The sequence below is a fragment of the Artemia franciscana genome, chromosome 2 (genome assembly GCF_032884065.1).
Source record: "Artemia franciscana chromosome 2, ASM3288406v1, whole genome shotgun sequence".
NCBI classification, from domain to species: Eukaryota; Metazoa; Arthropoda; class Branchiopoda; order Anostraca; family Artemiidae; genus Artemia; species Artemia franciscana.
The window spans coordinates 11,377,479-11,397,880 of record NC_088864.1 but is presented as its reverse complement, the minus strand read 5'-3'; the positions used below and the strand labels follow the sequence as shown (position 1 = coordinate 11,397,880).

Genomic DNA, 20,402 nt, shown 5'->3' with positions numbered 1-20,402 from the left:
TTTGTGCTGAATTCCTTTTTGATAGAATTCCTATACAAAATTCTTTTCCTTAGTCTTACTTTATCTTCGTAGACTTAGTTTTACGTGTGCATATGTTTAGGAGAATTTTCCGGGGGAAAATTTCACAAGGTAGGAATTCTCTGAGGGCTCTTTCAATAGGGGGCAATTTTCCACGAGAGAAATTCTCCATGAGCAATTTTTCGCGGAAAAAATTCCTCTGGGGAGTTTCCGGTGGGAGCAACTGTCTACTAGGGGGAGGGGGAATTTGCAAGATAATAAAGTTTCAGTGTAATTTAAAAAAATAATCAGAAATTTAAGTCTCTTTCAAATGAAAGTGCGCTAGGAGAACTTTTTTTTCACGAAATCATCCGCGAGAAATTTTCCGGGAGAATTTTCATTGAGGATGGAATTTTCTGGGAGAATTTTTCTGGCTGGGGGGGGGGGGGTATTTTACGTTGGAGTGACTCTCCACGGAGGTATTTTTCATGGAAGGAGGAGATAGGAATTTTCCATGGAGAGTAGCTGGATTTTTCGGCATTATTCCAAAAAAGATCAGAAATTAAATTTTAAAATGCGGGTTTTTAAACTGAAAGTAACGAGCAACATGCAAACGAAAAGGAACAGAAATTATTTCGTAAGTGAGGGGATGTCTACTCCTAAATACCTCACTAATTACGCTAAAGTGTGGCTTTTTGTCCCAATTCTACAAGGACTACTCCTGAAAAACAGGGACCTTTTATTTAGGGCAATAAGAAGCTTTTATTTCAAAATAATTAAAAACTTTTGCATGGAGAGTGAGGGAATGAGAAGGGGGAAATCCCTATCATATACGTAATAATTCATCTTCGTTGGAAGTTTTGCTTGTTACAATCAGTTGAAAAATTTTTTTTGTTTAATTCAACTAAGCACCAGCTCAGGAAAACTTCAATCATGGTTATGCTTAAAGATTATTAAGGCTTAGCCGAAGTCCAGATGTTTTACTCCCTAGTCAATTCTTTTTCCGATGTGGCAAATCAGTCAAACACAAAGTTATCAGTTTTCTTCGCCATTTCCACTAAACAAATATGAGAAAGTTGAACTCAAGGGGTCTCTTACTCAAAATTACGATTGTTGCATTATTATTCTTCGTAATTTGGCAAGTACTTAGGAAGATTAATTTCTAAAAGAACAATATTCGAGGAGAAAATTAGAGAAATAATTATTCAAGGTGATTTTTTTTGGTGGAGGGGGGGGGGTCAACTCTTAAGTAAGAAATACCAGGGAAACACAGGAACATTAAACATTTTGCAGGGATAATTAAGCATTTGAAAAGTTTGGGGGGGAATCCCTCCCTTGCGTGCGGGCCTGTGGTCTGGTCATAATTATTTGCCAGGGTGCGGTAAAACTTGTGGAAATTATAAATAAAAAGTACATGTTTTCAGCGTTTTTACTTCATGCAGACCTATTTACACAAAATAAAATTTAAATTATTGCTTGCAGCGAAGTGACCAATTTACTTTATTTTATCAAACAGTTCGTGGTAGCGAACTGTAGTAAGGAGCGACCCGGCTCAATAGTAAACGAAACTCTAAAAAACGGAATTTTGATGCTAGAAGATACATCAAAAGAATCAAATTTTCACGCTGATTCTAAATATATAAGTTTCAATTAATTTAGTCTTTGTCATCAAAAGTTACAAGCCTGAGAAAATTTGCCTTATTTTGGAAAATAGGGGGAAACATCCCCTAAAAGTCATAGAATCTTAACGAAAATCACACCATCGCATTCGGCGTATCAGAAATCCCTATAGCAAAAATTTCAAGCTCCTATCTAAAAAAATGTGGAATTTTATATTTTTTGCCAGAAGACAAATCACGGGTGCGTGTTTATTTGTTTGTTTTTGTTTTTGTTTTTTCTTTTCCCCAGGGGTCATTGTATTGACCAAGAGGTCCTAGAGTGTCGCAAGAGGGCTCATTCTTACGGACATAAAAAGCTCTAGTGCCCTTTTTAAGGGATCAAAAAAATTGGAGGGCGCCTAGGCCCCCTCCCACGCTCATTTTTTTCCAAAAGTCAACGGATTGAAATTTTGAGATAGCCATTTTGTTCCACATAGTCAAAAACCATAATAACTATGTCTTTGGGAATGAATTACTCCCCCACAATCCCTAGGGGAGGGGCTGCAAGTTACAAACTTTGACCATACATATAGTAATAGTTATTGGGAAGTGTACAGACGTTTCAAGGGGATTTTTTGGGTTTGGGGGTGGGGTTGATGGGAGGGGGCTATGTGGGAGGATCTTTCCTTGGAGGAATATGTCATGGGGGAAGAAAACTTCAATAAAAAGGGCGCAGGATTTTCTAGCATTACTATAAAAAAACAATGAAAAAATAAACATGAAAACGTTTTTTCAATTGAAAGTAAAGAATAGCATTGAAATTTAAAACGAACAGAGATTATTACGCATATGAGGGGTTCTAAAAATACTTTAGTACAAAGAGCAAGGTATTTAGGAGGAGATAAATACCTCGCTCTTTATGCTAAAGTATTTTTAGTAATTTCAACTATTTATTCTACGGCCTTTTTGATTCAGAGGTCATTCTTAAAGAATTGGGACAAAACTTACGATTTAGTGTAAAGAGCGAGGTATTAACGAGGGTACAAACCCCCTCGTACACATAATAGTTTGTTATAAAATAATATAAAAGTTTGTTACGAAAGTTAATTCTTAAGCTACGCATATTTTTTACTAATAAAACGTTCGTTAAAAATTAAAAGCTCTAGTAGCCTTTTTAAGTAACCGAAAAATTGGAGGGCAGCTAGGCCTCCTTCCCCACCCCTTATTTCTCAAAATCGTCTGATCAAAACTAAGAGAAAGCCATTTAGCCAAAAAAAAAAATTAATATACAAATTTCATTTCAATAATTTATGTGCGGAGAGCCAAAATCAAACATGCATTAATTCAAAAACGTTCAGAAATTAAATAAAAAAAACTAGTTTTTTTAACTGAAAGTAAGGAGCGACACTAAAACTTAAAACGAACAGAAATTACTCTGTATATGAAATGGGTTGTCCCCTCCGCAATCCCTCGCTCTTTACGCTAAAGTTTGACTCTTTGACAAAATTCTACTTTTTAAAACAATTAAAAGCTTTAGTGTAAAGAGCGAGGGATTGCGGAGGAGACAACCCATTTCATATACGGATTAATTTCTGTTCGTTTTAAGTTTTAATGTCGCTCCTTACTTTCAATTAAAAAATCTAGTTTTATTATTGAATTTAACTATACGGGTCCATAAAAAAAATCTAAAGCTAGAGTGCTGCTTGTGTATTTGTATATCTGAATTTGTATCCGGATAAGACAACAATTACACAGGACAACTACCTACACCTAGCATAATTTGATTCATATAAACGGTTCCCAAATTTCCATACTTCTTGGCAACCTTCCGTCGACAGTTTCTGGGAACAGCGGTTACAACTAACTAATACTTCACTGAATCACTCAAGAACAATCCAAGTTGTTAGTCCCTTGTCTAATTCATATATTCTCACGCGTTCCGATAACAGCTGCATCTAGCCTTTTGAGGGGAATTTTTGACTTGGGAACACAAATATGTAAAGTATTTTAAGGGACTTGAACCAGCAAGTATATATTATAGAAATAAGTTTCTGATTGTTGAATAGAATATTTTTTCCTCTATTTTTTGATACCCCACAACAACAATTTCAAGTGTAGAAATCTAGAATGCAAACCGGAAACTGGTTTTATAATTATTTTGGAATTAAAAAAAAAATAATTGTCTGCTCTAAAATTTGGTTAAGGCAAAATATTCACCAGATTTTTTTCTATCTGTTAAAATAAAGACCACCGAGATCACTAAGTCAGGAACGACAGGCAAACTCCAAATGTTTAACATGGGAGGTATAGGAAGACTCTTTGAGAGCCTGTCCTGCCTTAAAAGTGGCTGCAAGTCTACACTTCCTGAAGACAAGGCCTCTATAATACTATCTAAAAAATAAACTCCTTATCAAATTTGAAGATATTTTGTAACGAAGTAATAATTAAAAATATTTAAAGTTAATTTTAAACTAAAATTTATAGAAAACAGACTGCAAGACTTGCCGTTTTATGGTAGTGCATCACTGATTTGTAATTGTAAGGAACTCCATAGCTGGAAAACACATCTTTGTCTTTTCGAAAATCTCTCTCATCCACAGATATATTATCCAGAAAAACAACTACGTGTTCGTCACGGTCGTGTCGCGTGTGCTCGTGTGCCAGTCCAAGTGCGTGACCGATTTCATGGGCTATTACGTTCAGCTAAAATAAAATTGTATAGGAAAAAAACTAAATCTAACCGAGATATTTTGTTATAAATGAAAAAGGAGAACAGAGAGAGAGAGAGAGAGAAAAAAAAAGGTGAGGATAGTAGAAAGTAAATTTGCATACACAGCTGTTATTTCCAGAATGAAAAAAATCTCTATGAGAGGGTGGGATAGGAATAGAGAGAGATAAGAATATTGTCAAACAAGCACAACTTCCAAATAAAAACGTTTTATTTAACAATTTACCATAATGACCAGATTAGGCAACACCCTAGACTTTGGTTCATCGAATAATTGTCATATTGTGCGAATGGAACTTTCTGGACGGGCCTGAATGCACAAACTATGCTGTGGACTGTTTTTATTAATATTTATCTCCATCTTTACCCCTCTAAAAGGCTTTGAATATTCAATTAGGGAAATTTTTGCGTGATAAAGGGAAAACTTAGAATAATAGATCAGAATGAGGCCAAGAGGTGTTTCAGCCTCATACCTTTGCTACATCTTGATTTACAAGATTTTGAAAAGCCTTTTGAACAGGAAAAATGGAAGATAGGAGCTTGACCACATCAAAAAGCACAATATCTGGAAGTGTGGAATAACAAAGTTTTCAGTTTTAACCCTCTCTGGATTCTATCTTATCAAGCAGGACACTAATTATAAGTCAGCTATATGCTTTTCAGACTAGCTGATGCATTAGTTTTTAGAGAAATTCTTTAAAACAAAATTTCATTCAAAACAAAAATGTTTATTGGACTGCTCAATGTTGAAAAATAACAAGTATGATATCAAAAATAGCTATTCATCTTTAAATGTTTCATTTTAACAATAATGAAAAGCAAATAAGGTAAGGAAAGACAATTTAAATAAGGTACGCAAATACAGTAAGAAACTGAAAAATGAAAAATAAGAAGTAAAATCTTACGTTACATTCCCTGTCCTTTCCAACGTTCACTGGTTGCCCTTTTGCCAATTTACTTCTTCCTACAAATGAAAAGCAACCCTTTTCTCGGCTTTGGAAAACCAAGTAGTGCTTTTCCTTAGCTTCCCTGTTATCAACAAACTTTATGCATGTTTTTTCAGTCCATTGCGTCATAGCTTTCCTTATGTCTTCCTTCTTGGTAGATCCTGTAATCAGAGAATCAGTTTACGATGCAGTTATATGATAAACTTATAATCTATATTAACATAATTTAAGGAAATGGTCCCCTGTCCCACCACATATATTTTAGTAATTATTTATAGTTTTTGTAGCTCAGTAAAGGGAAGCTGCTCCCTCCTGCTCCTGAGTATTCTCAGATTGTCTACGATTTTGAAACATTTCGCCATTTGTGGTTATATAAGAAAAAATCCAAATTTCCATTTTCTGTTTTGTTCGTCAATTTTGTCAAGTTTGTCGAAGTATCTAGAATGGTTTTACAGGTCCGTGTTTCAGATGTGGCACAGAGAGAACATTAATCTGAAAGCACTAGATATGAAACAGGTATTGAAATTTTCTGCTCAAGGATTAAGAAGATTCCAATTTTTGCCTGGCCTGTCCTTTTCAAATAGTTCGTGGTAACGAATCAAACAGTTCGTGGTAACGAACTGTAGTAAGGAGCGACCCGGCTCAATAGAAACCAAAACTCTAAAAAATGGAAAAAAATTTTGATACCAATAGCTACATCAAAAGAATCTCATTTTAATGCTGATTTTAAATATATAAATTTCATTAAGTTTAGTCTTACGCATCAAAAGTTACGAGCCTGAGAAAATTTGCGTTATTTTAGAAAATAGGGGGAAACACCCCCTAAAAGTCATAGAATCTTAACGAAAATTACACCATCAGATTCAGCGTATCAGAGACCCCTACTGCAGAAGTTTCAAGCTCCTATCTAAAAAAATGTGGAATTTTGTATTTTTTGCCAGAAGGCAGATCACGGGTGCTTGTTTATTGGTTTGTTTGTTTTTTTTTGTTTTTTCTCAGGGGTGATTGTATCGACCCAGTGGTCCTAGAATGTCGTAAAGTGTCTCATTCTAGCGGAAATTAAATTTTGTAGTTCCCTTTTAAAGTGACCAAAAATTGGAGGGCACCAAGGCCCTCTTTGGCTTTAAAAATTCGAGATAACCATTTTGTTCAGCATAGTAAAAAAAAACAATAATTATGTCTTTGGGGACGACTTAATCCCCCACAGTTCCCGGGGAAGGGGCTGCAAGTCACAAACTTTAACCATTATTTACATATAGTAATGGTTATTGGGAAGTCTACAGACGTTTTCAGGGGGCTTTTTCGTGTTGGGGTTGGTCAGGGGATGGGGTTACATGGGAGGATCTTTCCATGGAGGAATTTATCCTGAGGAAAGAGCATTTCCATGAAGGGGACGCAGGATGTCCTAGCATTATCTAAAAAAAAACAGTGAGAAAATAGATAAAAAAAAATCTTTTTCAACTGGCAGTAAGGAGCAGGATTAAAACTTAAAACGAATAATAACATTACATATATAAGAGGGTTCGTCTCCTCTGCAATACTTTACTCTTTGCGCTAAAGTATTTTCAGTAATTCCAACTATTTATTCTACGGCCTTTGTGATTCAGGGGTGATTCTTAAAGAATTGGGACAAAATTCTAGTAGAAGCTCCTCATATACGTAATAAAAAATACAAATATTGAAGTTTGTTACGTATTCGTAAGGTACATGTATTTATTACTAATAAAAACGTTCGTAAAAAAGTTCTAGTTGTACTTTTAATGAAGCAATATTGGGAGGCAAACTAGGCCTCCTCCCCACCTCTTTTTTTCAAAACTATCTGATAAAACTATGAGAAAGCCATATGGCAAAAAGTAAAAAAATCTAATTTCGTTTTAATTACTCATGTGCGGTGAGCCAAAATCAAAACAAGCCTTAATTCAAAAACATTCAGAAATTAAATAAAAAAATAAGCTTTTTTAATTGCAAGTAAGGAGCGACATTAAAACTCAAAACGAACAAAAATCATTCCGTATAAGAAAGGGGTTGTCCCCCCCCTCAACGCCTCGGTCTTTAAGCTAAAGTTTTTGTTGTTTTAAAAAGTAGAACTGTGAGAAAGAGTCAAACTTTAGCGTAAAGAGTGAGGCATTGAGGAGGGGACAGCCCCTTTCATATATGGAATAATTTCTGTTCGTTTCAAGCTTTAATGTCGCTCCCTACTTGCAGTTAAAAAAAAACCTTCTTTTTTATTCAATTTTATCTAACATCTTCCTTCTTTTTAAAACATCACCTTAAACCTTCACCTTCAAATGTTCACATCACCTTAGATTAAGTAGATCCTAATAGTGTGAAATGCCAAGCAAACACGTTGCATACTTTCTTGCGTTAAACATTATTTCATACTGAGCATGTCCTAATTTCTTCACTCTTATTTCTTTCCCTTCAAAACATTAAAGCTTTTTCACACTGCCATTTCAAAGCTATTAAACGCAAGAATCTAAAACAGAATATGATTGATCTGCTACAAATAATATCAAACAGTTCGTGGTAACGAACTGTACTAAGGAGCGACCCGGCTCAATAGTAAACGAAACTCTAAAATATGTAATTTTGATACTAAAATATACATCAAAAGAATCAGATTTTTATGCTGATTTTGAATATATATATTTCATCAAATTTAGTCTTTGTCATCAAAAGTTACCTTATTTTAGAAAATAGGGGAAAACACCCCTTAAAAGTCACAGAATCTTAACAAAAATCACACCATCGCATTCGGCATATGAGAGAACCCTTTAGCGAAATTTTCAAGCTTCTATCTACAAAAATGTGGAATTTCGTATTTTTTGCCAGAAGACAAATCACGGGTGCGTGTTTATTTGTTTTTTTTTCTTTTGTTTTTTTTTTCTTTTCCCCAGGGGTGATCGTATTGACTAAGTGGTCCTAGAGTGCCGCAAGAGGGCTCATTCTAACTGAAATGAAAAGTTCTAGTGCCCTTTTTAAGTGGCCAAAAAATTGGAGGGCACCTAGGCCCCCTCCCACGCTCATTTTTTCTCCAAAGTCAACAGATCAAAATTTTGAGATAGCCATTTTGTTCCGCATAGTCAAAAACCATAAGAACTATGTCTTTGGGAATGACTTACTCCCCTGGGGGAGGAGCTGCAAGTTACAAACTTCGACCAGCGTTTACATATAATAATGGTTATTGCGAAGTGTAGCCTACAGTCGTTTTCAGGGGATTTTTTTTAGTTTTGGGTTTGGGGTTGAGGGGAGGGGGCTATGTGGGAGGATCTTTCCTTGGAGAAATATGTCATGGGAGAACAGAAATTCAATGAAAAGGGCGAAGGATTTTCTAAAATTACTATAAAAAAAACAATGAAAAAATAAACATGGAAATTTTTTTCAATTGAAAGTAAAGAGTAGCATTGAAACTTAAAACGGACAGAGATTATTACACATATGAGGGGTTCTAAAAATACTTTAGCATAAATAGCGAGGTATTTAGGAGGAGATAAATACCTCGCTCTTTATGCTATAGCATTTTTAGTCATTTCAACTATTTATTCTACAGCCTTTCTGATTCAGGGGTCATTCTTAAAGAATTAGGACAAAACTTACGATTTATTGTAAAGAACGAGGTATTAATGAGGGTACAAAGCCCCTCATATACATAATAAAAATTAATGAATATAAAAGTCTGTTACGTAAGTTAATTCTTAAGTTATGTATATTTTTTACTAATGAAAAAATTCGTCAAAAATTAAAATTTATAGTTGCCTTTTTATGTAACCGAAAAATTGCATGGCAACTAGGCCTCCTTCCCCATCCCTTATTTCTCAAAATCGTCTGATCAAAACTAAGAGAAAGCCATTTAGCCAAAAAAGGAATTAATATGCAAATTTCATTTTAATAATTTATGCGTGGAGAGCCAAAATCAACCATGCATTAATTCAAAAACGTTCAGAAATTATATAAAAAAACTAGTTTTTTAAACTGAAAGTAAGGAGCGACATTAAAACTTAAAACGGACAGAAATTACTCCGTATATGAAATGGGTTGTCCCCTCTGCAGTCCCTCGCTCTTTACGCTAAAGTTTGACTCTTTGCCACAATTCTGCTTTTTAAAACAATTAAAAGCTTTAGCGTAAATAGCGAGGGATTGCGGAGGGGACAACTCATTCATATACGGAGTAATTTCTGTCCGTTTTAAGTTTTAATGTCGCTCCTTACTTTCAGTTTAAAAATCTAGTTTTTTTTATATAATAGCATTTAGAATCAAATTTATATTCTTACGGATCTTAAGTAAATATGTGTTAGGCTCATTGTGAAACATGCATTACAGTTCCTAAAAAGAGAGAGAGAGAGAGTTCCTAAAAAGAAGTCTAAAAAGAGGTTTCTGCAAAGTACTTATGCAATTTATTTTTTAAAGTGAGTACGATAAAAAAAAATGTAGTGATTTACAAATGCTTGTGTAAACTTTTTGGTGAAAGTTTGATTCTTTCTCGCAACTCTAATTTTTAAAACAATAAAAAACTTTAGCGTAAGGAGCGGGATGTCGAGGAGGAAAAGCCCCTTTCATATACGGAGTAATTTCTGTTCGTTTGAAGTTTTAATGTCGCTCCTTACTTTCATTTAAAAAAACTTGTTTTTTTATTTAATTTAAACCAAGATTGAAATATCGTTTTTGACCTGTGTGGCTTTGAGCCAATAATGGGATTTTTTCGAATGGTGAAAAAGAGTCTTATTGATAATTCACGATACTGGATCAAATCAAGGAGTTATAAAGGTTTTACATTTTGCAATTTGATAAGTTTATGAGGGTGTAAATGGTAGACCAAACACGAGAGGCTGAGAAAAGGCAAAGTGCCCCGTTCTTGCAAGAACTTAATTTTAAACTGGATTTATTACCGGCACTTTCGCAGAAAGTTAATACGATTCCTGAACTTTCGGATAGCATTGGTGCCATACAAGTACAGTTAAGTAGCATTATTATGGAGTTATCTAACAATGCTAAGACTAACGATGAAATTAAAAATGAGCTGGAAAAGGTGAAATCTAACCTAGCAGTCTCTTATGAACGAGCCAACAAGCTCAAAACAGAACAGAAAAGAACGAATTTAATCTTCTATAATTACACCCCTCAACAACTCGACGATTATACTCTGAAGCAAGAAATAAAGCGATTTTTAAATAGTACTATGACGTCTGTGATATACGTGACATTTTTAGATTGAAATAAGGGCTGATAGTAGTAAAACTAAACTCAGTTGAAATCAGAGATGATATTTTAAGAAACAGCCTGTATTAAGAAGGTTTGGTCTATCGGTGGCTGCGGATTACACAGCTGTACTAAAGGAGGCCCGTGAACATTTAAAGGAAATGTTGACTCTTGCGCGAAATGACGGCCGTGATGCAAAGTTAAGAGGTCACAAATTGTTCATCCAAGGCTGAATGTTCAGGTACGATGGAAATTCAATAGTCGAGATTAAGTGTAATTTGAAGCCAGTACAAAATCCTGGTTCATCCCGTAGTGTAGGCTCCCAAATGATCCCAATAATATTCCAATGAGGCTAGATAGTGATACCAGTGACAGTGATACTGAGACATTGGTACTATCGACCAGCAATCCTCCGACAGTATCGACAACTGAAAGACCTGCTAGTGCTATTGTCAGCCCTAATGACCTACATGGACCAGGTACTCATAATGTAGCACCCGAAGGAAGCCCTTCGCACAAGACAGAAGTCTTATGAAAGACATCGTGGTGGTTTTTCACGTGATTTGTATGATAATAAACACCGAATTGTGTTAACAGATATAAATAACCGCAGTCGTGAGTATTATCATGTTGCCTTTTCCCCGACTAAGACTAGTAACGTGCAATCTCAACCAAAGGCTAGTGATGTTAACTTGCTAACAAAAAGTGTAGAAACATAGGAAATAGAGGGCCATATGCTGAGTCTAGTGTCATGGAGCATACAAGGATTACGTGATAAGTTGACCTATTTATATGACGATTTATTTTCGTTTGATGTGATTTCGCTTATTGAAACATGGAATAATTGTTCCCCTATATCACGTCTACCCCGGTATTTGGTTGAAAGGACCTTGCGTAATATAGCATGAAGTAATAGACATTCTGGTGACATTTTGGTTTTGGTCAAAGCATCTGCTATTGAAGGTTATGAGAGAATTAGTTGTAGATCTGAAAACTTGCTTTGGCTGTAGAATTTATTTGACATTTGGTAAGCAATTAATTTCGGGTGTTGTGTATATACCTCCATAGAATAGTTCGTATAATAGATAAAATACTTGGGAAATTTTAGAAGAAGAAATTTCGTTAATACAAGAAAGTTATAGAGATCTGGAGTGTGTGTTGATGGGGGATTTCAAAGCTTATACCGGCCTGGAGGCTGAGATCCCAAGTGCTGATCCCAGATTTAGGTGATTTTGTTGCAGAATACCACGAAGCAACAAGAATGAAAAAAGAAAATAAATGTATGGAGAAGAAAGCTCCTGGTGTTTTGTGGGGAACATGGTCTGATGATTGCAAATGGTAGGTTTGGGAATGATGAGGGTAGGGGCCAGTTCACTTGCCTTTTGGGTCCAATTCCAAGTGTTGTAGATTATGTGCTAATCAATACGCAATTTGTACCTGAATCAATTAAAATGGGAGTATTAGATTTAGTTGGATCTGATCATAGAGCTATTAAGATTGGGTAGTTTCTGGACCACGGTTCACCAGTAAGAAATATTTACAATGATGATTACGGAAAAATAGGCTAAGAAAAATGAATTAGAAATGATTTAACAGATAAAAATATTGAGGAATTTAAAAGGGAGCTCTTGGAGTCACATGTAAAAAATAAGTTGAAAGCGTTTGGTAAAATTTTAATAAAAAGAAAAAAAAAGAGTACGAGACATTGCTGATGATTTTAGAAATAAAGATTTTAAAAAGTTTTGGGGCTATATGAAACATGATAGTGGAAAGGTAAAAGTTAATATCCGGGTTGTTTCACAAGCTGACTCATAGCCTGATTACCTTAAACCTTTGGAAGGTGATTATATAGATCTTCAGGGAGGTAGCGGATATCCCAGAGATAGTTATTTATCCTATGAGAGAACATGATTACATTTTGATGGGTGATGTGAATGGCCAAGAGATTAAGTCGATATTTAAAAATTTAAAAGGTGGTACTGCTGCGGGTACTGATGGTATACCAATAAAGTTATTTAAGAATTTTCTTTCCATTTTAATGCCAATAATTGTTTTTTTCTGTAATAGGGTGTTAACGTCAGGGCACTGGCCAAGCGCTTGGAAAACATCGTTGTTTATACCACTTTTTAAGAGAGGAAACTCTAAGGCTCATGAAAATTATCGTTTTGGTTAAATAAAAATAATTTATAACATGAGGAACAAGGAAGTTTCAGGACAGGTGGGGGACAATAAATAGTGTGTTTATTTTAAAGGCATTAATAGATAAATATGGAAAGGGTAAAACTTGTCTTTATGTGGGATTTCTGTATCTCCATAAGGCTTTTGATAGTGTCGACAGAAAGTTATTGAATGATGCCATGCTAAATATTGGCCTTCCCCATTCATTTGTTAGATTGATAGTGAGCATGCTAACTTGTGTGAGTGGAATCATACAAGTTGGCAATAGGTTTTTGAAGCTTTTTGGTATTAAGCGGGGAGTAAAACAGAGCAGCACCACTTCACCTAAGTTGTTTAATATTTTTATAAATGATGTTGTTAACTTTCTAGAGAATAGATGGGCTCCGAAAGTTAGCCTAGTGACTCAAAATTATCTCTCTTATTATTTGCAGATGATGTTGCTTTGATGGCTAATAAACCACAAGATCTACAGACACTTTTGAATCTCATAGCAGAATATTTGCAGATAAAAAAAAAAATTAAGGCTGAATATTGAAAAGATCGAAGTTGTAACTTAAAAAAAAGTTTGTTGGGGGGACTGAAAAATATGCATTTAAATTTAATAATAAGGAACTAATTATAAGTAAAAGAATAAAATATTTAGGAGCAAGCATGAATATAGCGCTAGTCAAAATGGATTCAAAAACATTGCGTGAATTCCAATGGCTAGGATTTTAGATCGTTTTGATTCTTTATTAATCCTATTCTTTCAGAAGCTGCCGTGGTACTTTGGTTAATCCCCCCCCCCCAGAAAATAAGAGTTGTCAATACAGCTACTGATCTACTCTATTCTGTCCCGACAGGGAGTCAGTTAAGTGATGCAATTCTATTTAACCTCGTCCAGGTAGTCATACGTACAATTTTTATTTTTTATTTGTTATTTTTCTTTTGGAAGACAGCCCGAAAAAACTTTAACAAAACGGCAAGAAGCAGGAAAAAAACATGCAAAGAAACAGAGTAAACTCTAACAGAGGGTGTATATATGTTCCAAGGACCCCCCCCCCCCACACTTCTAGCATACGTGCCTATGTCTAGATCTTAAATATTACTGTATTTTTTAAATAGAGAAAATCCTCTTCACAAAAAATAAGTTAAATGGATTACCTACTGAAGAATCTATCAAATACGGGACAATTACAAGCCCATCATCGTCTTTTGGCCAAAAAGAAAATATCTGTTTACGAAATGACCTGAAACTTGGCTGACGCAAATCATCATAAGCTTCTTCAGTATATAACATGTCTCCAAGTCTTATGAAATCTTCACTCTAAAGTAATCAAGAAAACAATCGGTATTCAATTGTAGAGGGACAAAAAGATTACTAACAAAAATCTTAAAATTTTCGATCAAAAACTTTCGATCTTTTGATTTTTTTTAAACTTAATATAGACAGCCTTGACCAGTTTACAGAATTTAAGAAAAAAAATACCGGGTATAATTTAAATAAAGCACAGGAACAAAACAAGAAGAACAACAAATTTCAAATGATAAAAATCTGAACGTTTCGATTCCACCTCCAGGGCGTTTTCAACTCCAGGTAAGGATTTCACCTATCAGTGGGATTTTTTTTTCATAATGTGAAGTTTTTTTATTTTAATGTTGTTTTTATTCCACTGCATTATTTAAATTATAACCATTTTTCTCTCTTGAATTATGGAAATGGGAGAGCACTGTGGCCTAAAAAATTATTTACTTAACCGGTTCCATTTGGTAGGGCTAATTGAACCTGTTCGAACGTTAGAATTGTCATATTAGATTTCCTTTCTAATCCTCTCTAATGAGGTATTTCCTTTCAAGTGAGGTATTTTTAACTTAAGAAGAAGTGATCGGATCTTAATGAAATCTAATGTTTAGAAGCATATTGTGTCTCAGAGCTCATATCTTAAGTCCTGACAAGATCCAGTGAAGGGGAAGTTGGGGGGGGTGAACCTAAACTCTTGGAAAATACTTAGAGTGGAGGGATCGGGATGAAACTTGGTGGAAAATAAGCAGAAGTCCTAGATACGGGATTGACATAGTCAGAATGGATGTAGCTCGCTTCGGGGGAGTTGGGGGGAAGATTAATTATGAAAAATTAGAAAAAATGAGGTCTTTTTGACTTACGAAAGAGTGATTGTATCTTAATGAAATTTCATATTTAGAAAGACCTCGAAGCACAGATATCTTATTTTAAATCCTGACCGGATACAGTGTCATTAAGGGGGGACCGGAAATTTTGGAAAACGCTTAAAGCGGAGAGATGAGGATGAAACTTGGTGGAAAGAATAAGCACAAGTCCAAGATAGGTGACTGACATAACCGGACCGGATCTGCTCTCTTTTGTGGAGTTTGGGCGGGGGGGGGGGGGTGTAATTAGAAAAAATTAGAAAAAAAGAGGTGATCAGATCTTAATAAGATTTGATATCTAGAAGTATCTTGTGCTTTAGAACTTTCATTTTAAATCTCGACCAGATCCAGTGACATTGAAGGGAGTTGGAGGGGGAAACCGGACTTCTTGGAAAACGTGAAAATCATGATATTTTATGAATGGGTGATCAGACAGACATCCCTGTAACCTATGTTCAAAAAAGTTCTCGTTGTTTTTCAGATGGGGGACTGTAATTCCACTAAAAGCAGATTGCATCTATTATGATTACGGTTGGTGCAGTTTTATATTGATTTGACACCATGTTTAAAGGCTTCAGACTTTTTTTTTTGAAATTCTCACAATTTTTTCCTACAATGAACTGTTGTGATTAAGATTAATCAAAATAATAGGTATTAATTTTAATTTGCTTAAAGTTTAATTCTTCTTCATTTGATATGTTTTTTATTGTCAAAATATATTTTTAAATTTTCGGTTACTACGGCTCAGAGTTCGTCCTTTAACAAGTTTCAACATAGTAAACTATGCTAACAAACATCAAACTGAAATAAAACATCGGATTTTTCTTATCAAGAATATGGTAAAGAACAACGTAGTTTTTATTTTTTATTTGTTATTTTTCTTTTGGAAGACAGCCCGAAAAAACTTTAACAAAAAGGCAAGATGCAGGAAAAAACACACAAAGAAACAGAGTAAACTCTAACAGAGGGTGTATATATGTTCCAAGGACCCCCCCCCACTTCTAGCATACGTGCTTATGTCTAGATCTAAAATATTACTGTATTTTTTAAATAGAGAAAATCGAAAAATCGAACAACGTAGTCAGTAATGACTGCACTACCAAACAACTCACTTTTGTCAAAAATCGCATCTTATTGAATTTTCTTATTGCATTTTTCAAAGAACAAACCAAAGCTACTCCGGTAGCAGTCACTCGAATATGACATCATACTCCAGAGAGGCAACTTTTCAAAAGATACTTGTGTTATATTATCATGTCAAAGAATACGTGTGAGTAGCACGGCCATTACATCTATTTTGGCCTACTAGTTTTCAGAATCCATTGCACTCGCCCATTAAATAATATGATTTGAATTCAAATAACTCTGTAGTTTCATCTGACAAATAGGTAAAGCAAGCCTCGGGCGTAGAGTCTGCAGTATAGAGAGGCCTTAGTGCCCAAATAAGGGGGCTCACCTGTTTGCTGGAATGGCCATACTGCTCGTGTTCTACATTATCTTGTATACGAAGATGCAGTTCGTGTCAAAATTTTTATTTAATTTTTAATATTATGTTTGTTTACTTACAAAAAAAAACTAGATACAGAACTTTCTTTCAAATGAGCTCTTTGATGTCTCTGTGATAATTTAGCAATCCACTATCGGTGACTAAAAAAAGGCAAAAATAAAAAAAGGAGACATGTCACTGCCTCCCATGCCAAAAAAGATTTTCCTTGTAGTTCAAGATGGGTAGCTGCGATTCTCTTAAATTGGGTTCTCGTCTATAGTGATTGTTTAATATTACAGTTATAAGAAATATCTAACACCATTGTCTGAGGTGTGATATTTTTAATAGGACAGAGTTATTTACATTAAAAATTCCAATCAAACAGTTCGTGGTAACGAACTGTAGTAGGGAGCGACCCGGCTCAATAGTAACCAAAACTCTAAAAAATTGAATTTTGATATCAATAGCTACATCAAAAGAATCGCACTTTAATGCTGATTTTAAATATATAAGTTTCATCAAGTTTAGTCTTACCCATCAAAAGTTACGAGCCTGAGAAAATTTGCCTTATTTAGGAAAATAGAGGGAAACACCCCCTAAAAGTCGTAGGATCTTAACGAAAATGACACCATCAGATTCAGCGTATCAGAGAACCCTACTGTAGAAGTTTCAAGCTCCTATCTACAAAAATGTGGAATTTTGTATTTTTTGCCAGAAGACAAATCACGGGTGCGTGTTTATTTGTTTTTTTTCCCCAGGGGTCATTGTATCGACCAAGTGGTCCTAAAATGCGACAGGAGGGCTCATTCTAACGGAAATGAAAAGTTCTAGTGCCCTTTTTAAGTGACCAAAATAATTGGAGGGCATCTAGGCCCCCTCCCACGCTAATTTTTTTCCCAAAGTCAACGGCTCAAAATTTTGAGATAGCCATTTTGTTCAGCATAGTCGAAAACTATAATAACTATGTCTCTGGGGATGACTTACTCCCCCACAATCCCTGGGGGAGGAGCTGCAAGTTACAAACTTTGACCAGTGTTTACATATAGTAATGGTTATTGGGAAGTGTACAGACGTTTTCAGGGGGATTTTATTTTGTTTGGGGGTGGGGCTGAGGAGAGGGGGCTATTTCGGAGGATCTTTCCTTGGAGGAATCTGTCATGGGGGAAGAAAAATTCAATGACAAGGGTGCAGGATTCTCTAGCATTACTATAAGAAAACAATGAAAAATAAACATGAAAACGTTTTTTCAAATGAAAGGAAGAAGTAGCATTGAAACTTAAAACGAACAGAGATTATTACGCATATGAGGGGTTCTAAAAATACTTTAGCATAAAGAGCAAGGTATTTAGGAGGAGATAAATACCTTGCTCTTTATGCTAAAGTATTTTTAGTAATTTCAACTATTTATTCTACGGCCTTTCTGATTCAGGGGTCATTCTTAAAGAATTGGGACAAAACTTACGATTTAGTGTAAAGAGCGAGGTATTAACGAGGGTACAAACCCCCTCGTATACATAATAAAAATATAAGGTTATGAAAGTTTGTTACGTAAGTTAATTCTTAAGTTACGTATATTTTTACCAATAAAAACGTTCGCTAAAAATTAAAAGCTCTAGTTGCCTTTTTAAGTAACCGAAAAATTGGAGGGCAACTATTGGAGGGCCTCCTTCTCCACCCCTTATTTCTCAAAATCGTCTGATCAAAACTAAGAGAAAGCCATTTAGCCAAAAAAAAAAGAATTAATATACAAATTCTATTTTAATAATTTATGTGCGGAGAGCCAAAACCAAAAATGCATTAATTCAAAAACGTTCAGAAATTAAATAAAAAAAACTAATTTTTTTAGCTGAAAGTAAGGAGTGACATTAAAACTTAAAACGAACAGAAATTACTCCGTATATGAAATGAGTTGTCCCCTCCGCAATCCCTCGCTCTTTACGCTAAAGTTTGACTCTTTGCCACAATTCTTTTTTTTTAAACAATTAAAAGCTTTAGCGTAAAGAGCGAGGGATTGCGGAGGGGACAACCCATTTCATATACGGAGTAATTTCTGTTCGTTTTAAGTTTTAATGTCGCTCCTTACTTTCAGCTAAAAAAGTTAGTTTTTTTTATTTAATAGCATTGAAAAGAGCTACTATTCAATGCCAAGCTGTTTACACTAAGAATTAAAAGCCAAAACTTCAGGAGTTTTTGAGATTTTCGTTGGCCAGAGTTCATTTTTCTTATGGATGATTAGATGATTATGTCTCTAAAATTTTAAAAGTTTGTAATCTTGTCTGAGGTTGGATACCCCTCCTGTACTCCTGAAAATGGGAATTGCTGCTTATCCACACAGTTGGATAGTTGTATTTTCCTTGTAGTTCAATACGGGTAGCTGCGATTCTTCTAAATTGTGTTCTCATCTTTAGCGATTGTTTAATATTCCAGTTGTCATTCCTATGTAACTTTTCTATTTTTCTAGGTTCATTCTTTACTAGGTTGCCCCTATGGAGACAACCTTGATGGTGAACTTATGTCAAAAAAAATTATATTACAAGCACAAACTTTAAGGTTTACAGTGTGAAGTATCCTTAAAGGACCGTAATCTTGTCTTAAATTAAAGATTGAGTTTTGACAGAATACTTACCATTCGTTGTCGTGAGTACTGTGAAAGGGTTTCGCGAAAAACTACGAAAGAGAAAATCCAGAAACCAAAATGCTGCAACATGTTCACTATTTAATTCTAGAGACTACATTGTTCAAAAATTTATTCTAGCAAAATTTCTCTTACTTCTTGACCTTCATGCTTATTTTGATTTTATTTTGTCAGCAAAGTATTTAATGCTCTGGCACTAATTCTGTTGAACTACTAAGAAAAAAAAGTGCAAGCAAAGCTAAGTTTTTGATTTTTAAGGTTTTTAAAGTGCCAAAACAACCCAACCAAATAGTCTAGTGGTAAACAAGAGGGGGAGTGGAAGAAAAGAAGGAAAATGCTAATTTATTAGCCTAAATCATTTAATCAATATGTACAACAAAATTTTAAAAAGGCTTTAATTTTAAAGAATTAAAAAAAAATAAAAAATTGAAATAAAACCTAAGAATTATGGCCATATTTCTTAAAAAAAGTTAAAAAATAATGAAAATGAAAGATATAAATGCATCACTAAACATCTTAACCGAACAACTTAATTGTTCGACAAACAACTTAAGCGAAAAAATAATTAGATTAAATAGTTATTTTATAACACCATTAGATTAAATAATCTATTGGTAAATATTTCTGAACGTTGATTTAATGCATGTTTTGATCTTGGCTCTTTGCACATAAATAATTGAAACAAATTTGCATATTAATTTTTTTTGGCTAAATGGATTTCTAATACTTTTAATCGGAAGATTTTGAGAAAAAAAGAGCGACAGAGGAGGGGTAGTTGCCCTCCAATTTTTCGATTACTTAAAATGGCTACTAGAACTTTTAATTTCTTACGAACGTTTTCATTAGTAAAAAATATACGTAACTTACGTAACGAGCTTCTATATTCGTATGTTTTTATAGCGTATATGAGGGGGTTCACCCTCTCGTCGATACCTCGCTTTTTACACTAAAGCTTAAATTTCGTCATAATTCCTTAAGAATGACCTCTGAATCACAAAGACCGTGGAATAAATAGTTGAAACTACTGAAAATACTTTATTGTAAAGAAGGAGGTATTACGAGGAGGTAAACTTCTCATATGTGTAATAATATTGTTCGTTTCAAGTTTTAATGCTGCTCCTTGCTTTCAGTAGAAAAAACTTTTCATATTTATTTTTAATTGTTCTTTTCAAATAATACTAGAAAATCCTGTCCCCCTTCATTGAAATTATCTTCCCCCATGAAAAGTTCCTTCATGAAAATATCCTCCCACGTAACCCCCCTCCTCAAATCTCCCCCAAAACCAAAAAATCCCCCTCAAAACGTATTCACACTTTCCAGTAACCACACTGGTCAAAGTTTGTAACCTGCAGCCCCTCCCACGGGGACTGCCGGGGAGTAAGTCGTCTCCAAGGACATAGTTATTAGGTTTTTCGACTATGGTGAATAAAATGACTGTCTCAGAATTTTTATCCGGTGACTTTGGGGAAAAACGAGCGTGGGAGGGGGCCTA

The 20,402-nt window shown here is 34.7% G+C and overlaps 1 protein-coding gene across 1 annotated transcript in view; it reads right to left on the bottom strand.

Moving 5' to 3' along the window:
- Nucleotides 1-19,060, bottom strand: part of LOC136037249 (low choriolytic enzyme-like) — a 61,283-nt gene extending 42,223 nt beyond the window's left edge. Inside the window, exons 1-4 of the mRNA XM_065719869.1 lie at nt 18,902-19,060; nt 13,788-13,950; nt 5,229-5,431; nt 4,101-4,298 (exon numbers count right to left, since the gene is read on the bottom strand). Of these exons, the coding sequence (XP_065575941.1) occupies nt 4,101-4,298; nt 5,229-5,431; nt 13,788-13,950; nt 18,902-18,982 (645 nt within the window). The 5' untranslated portion in view covers nt 18,983-19,060. The remainder of the gene's footprint in view (nt 1-4,100; nt 4,299-5,228; nt 5,432-13,787; nt 13,951-18,901) is intronic.
- Nucleotides 19,061-20,402: the final 1,342 nt, after the last annotated feature.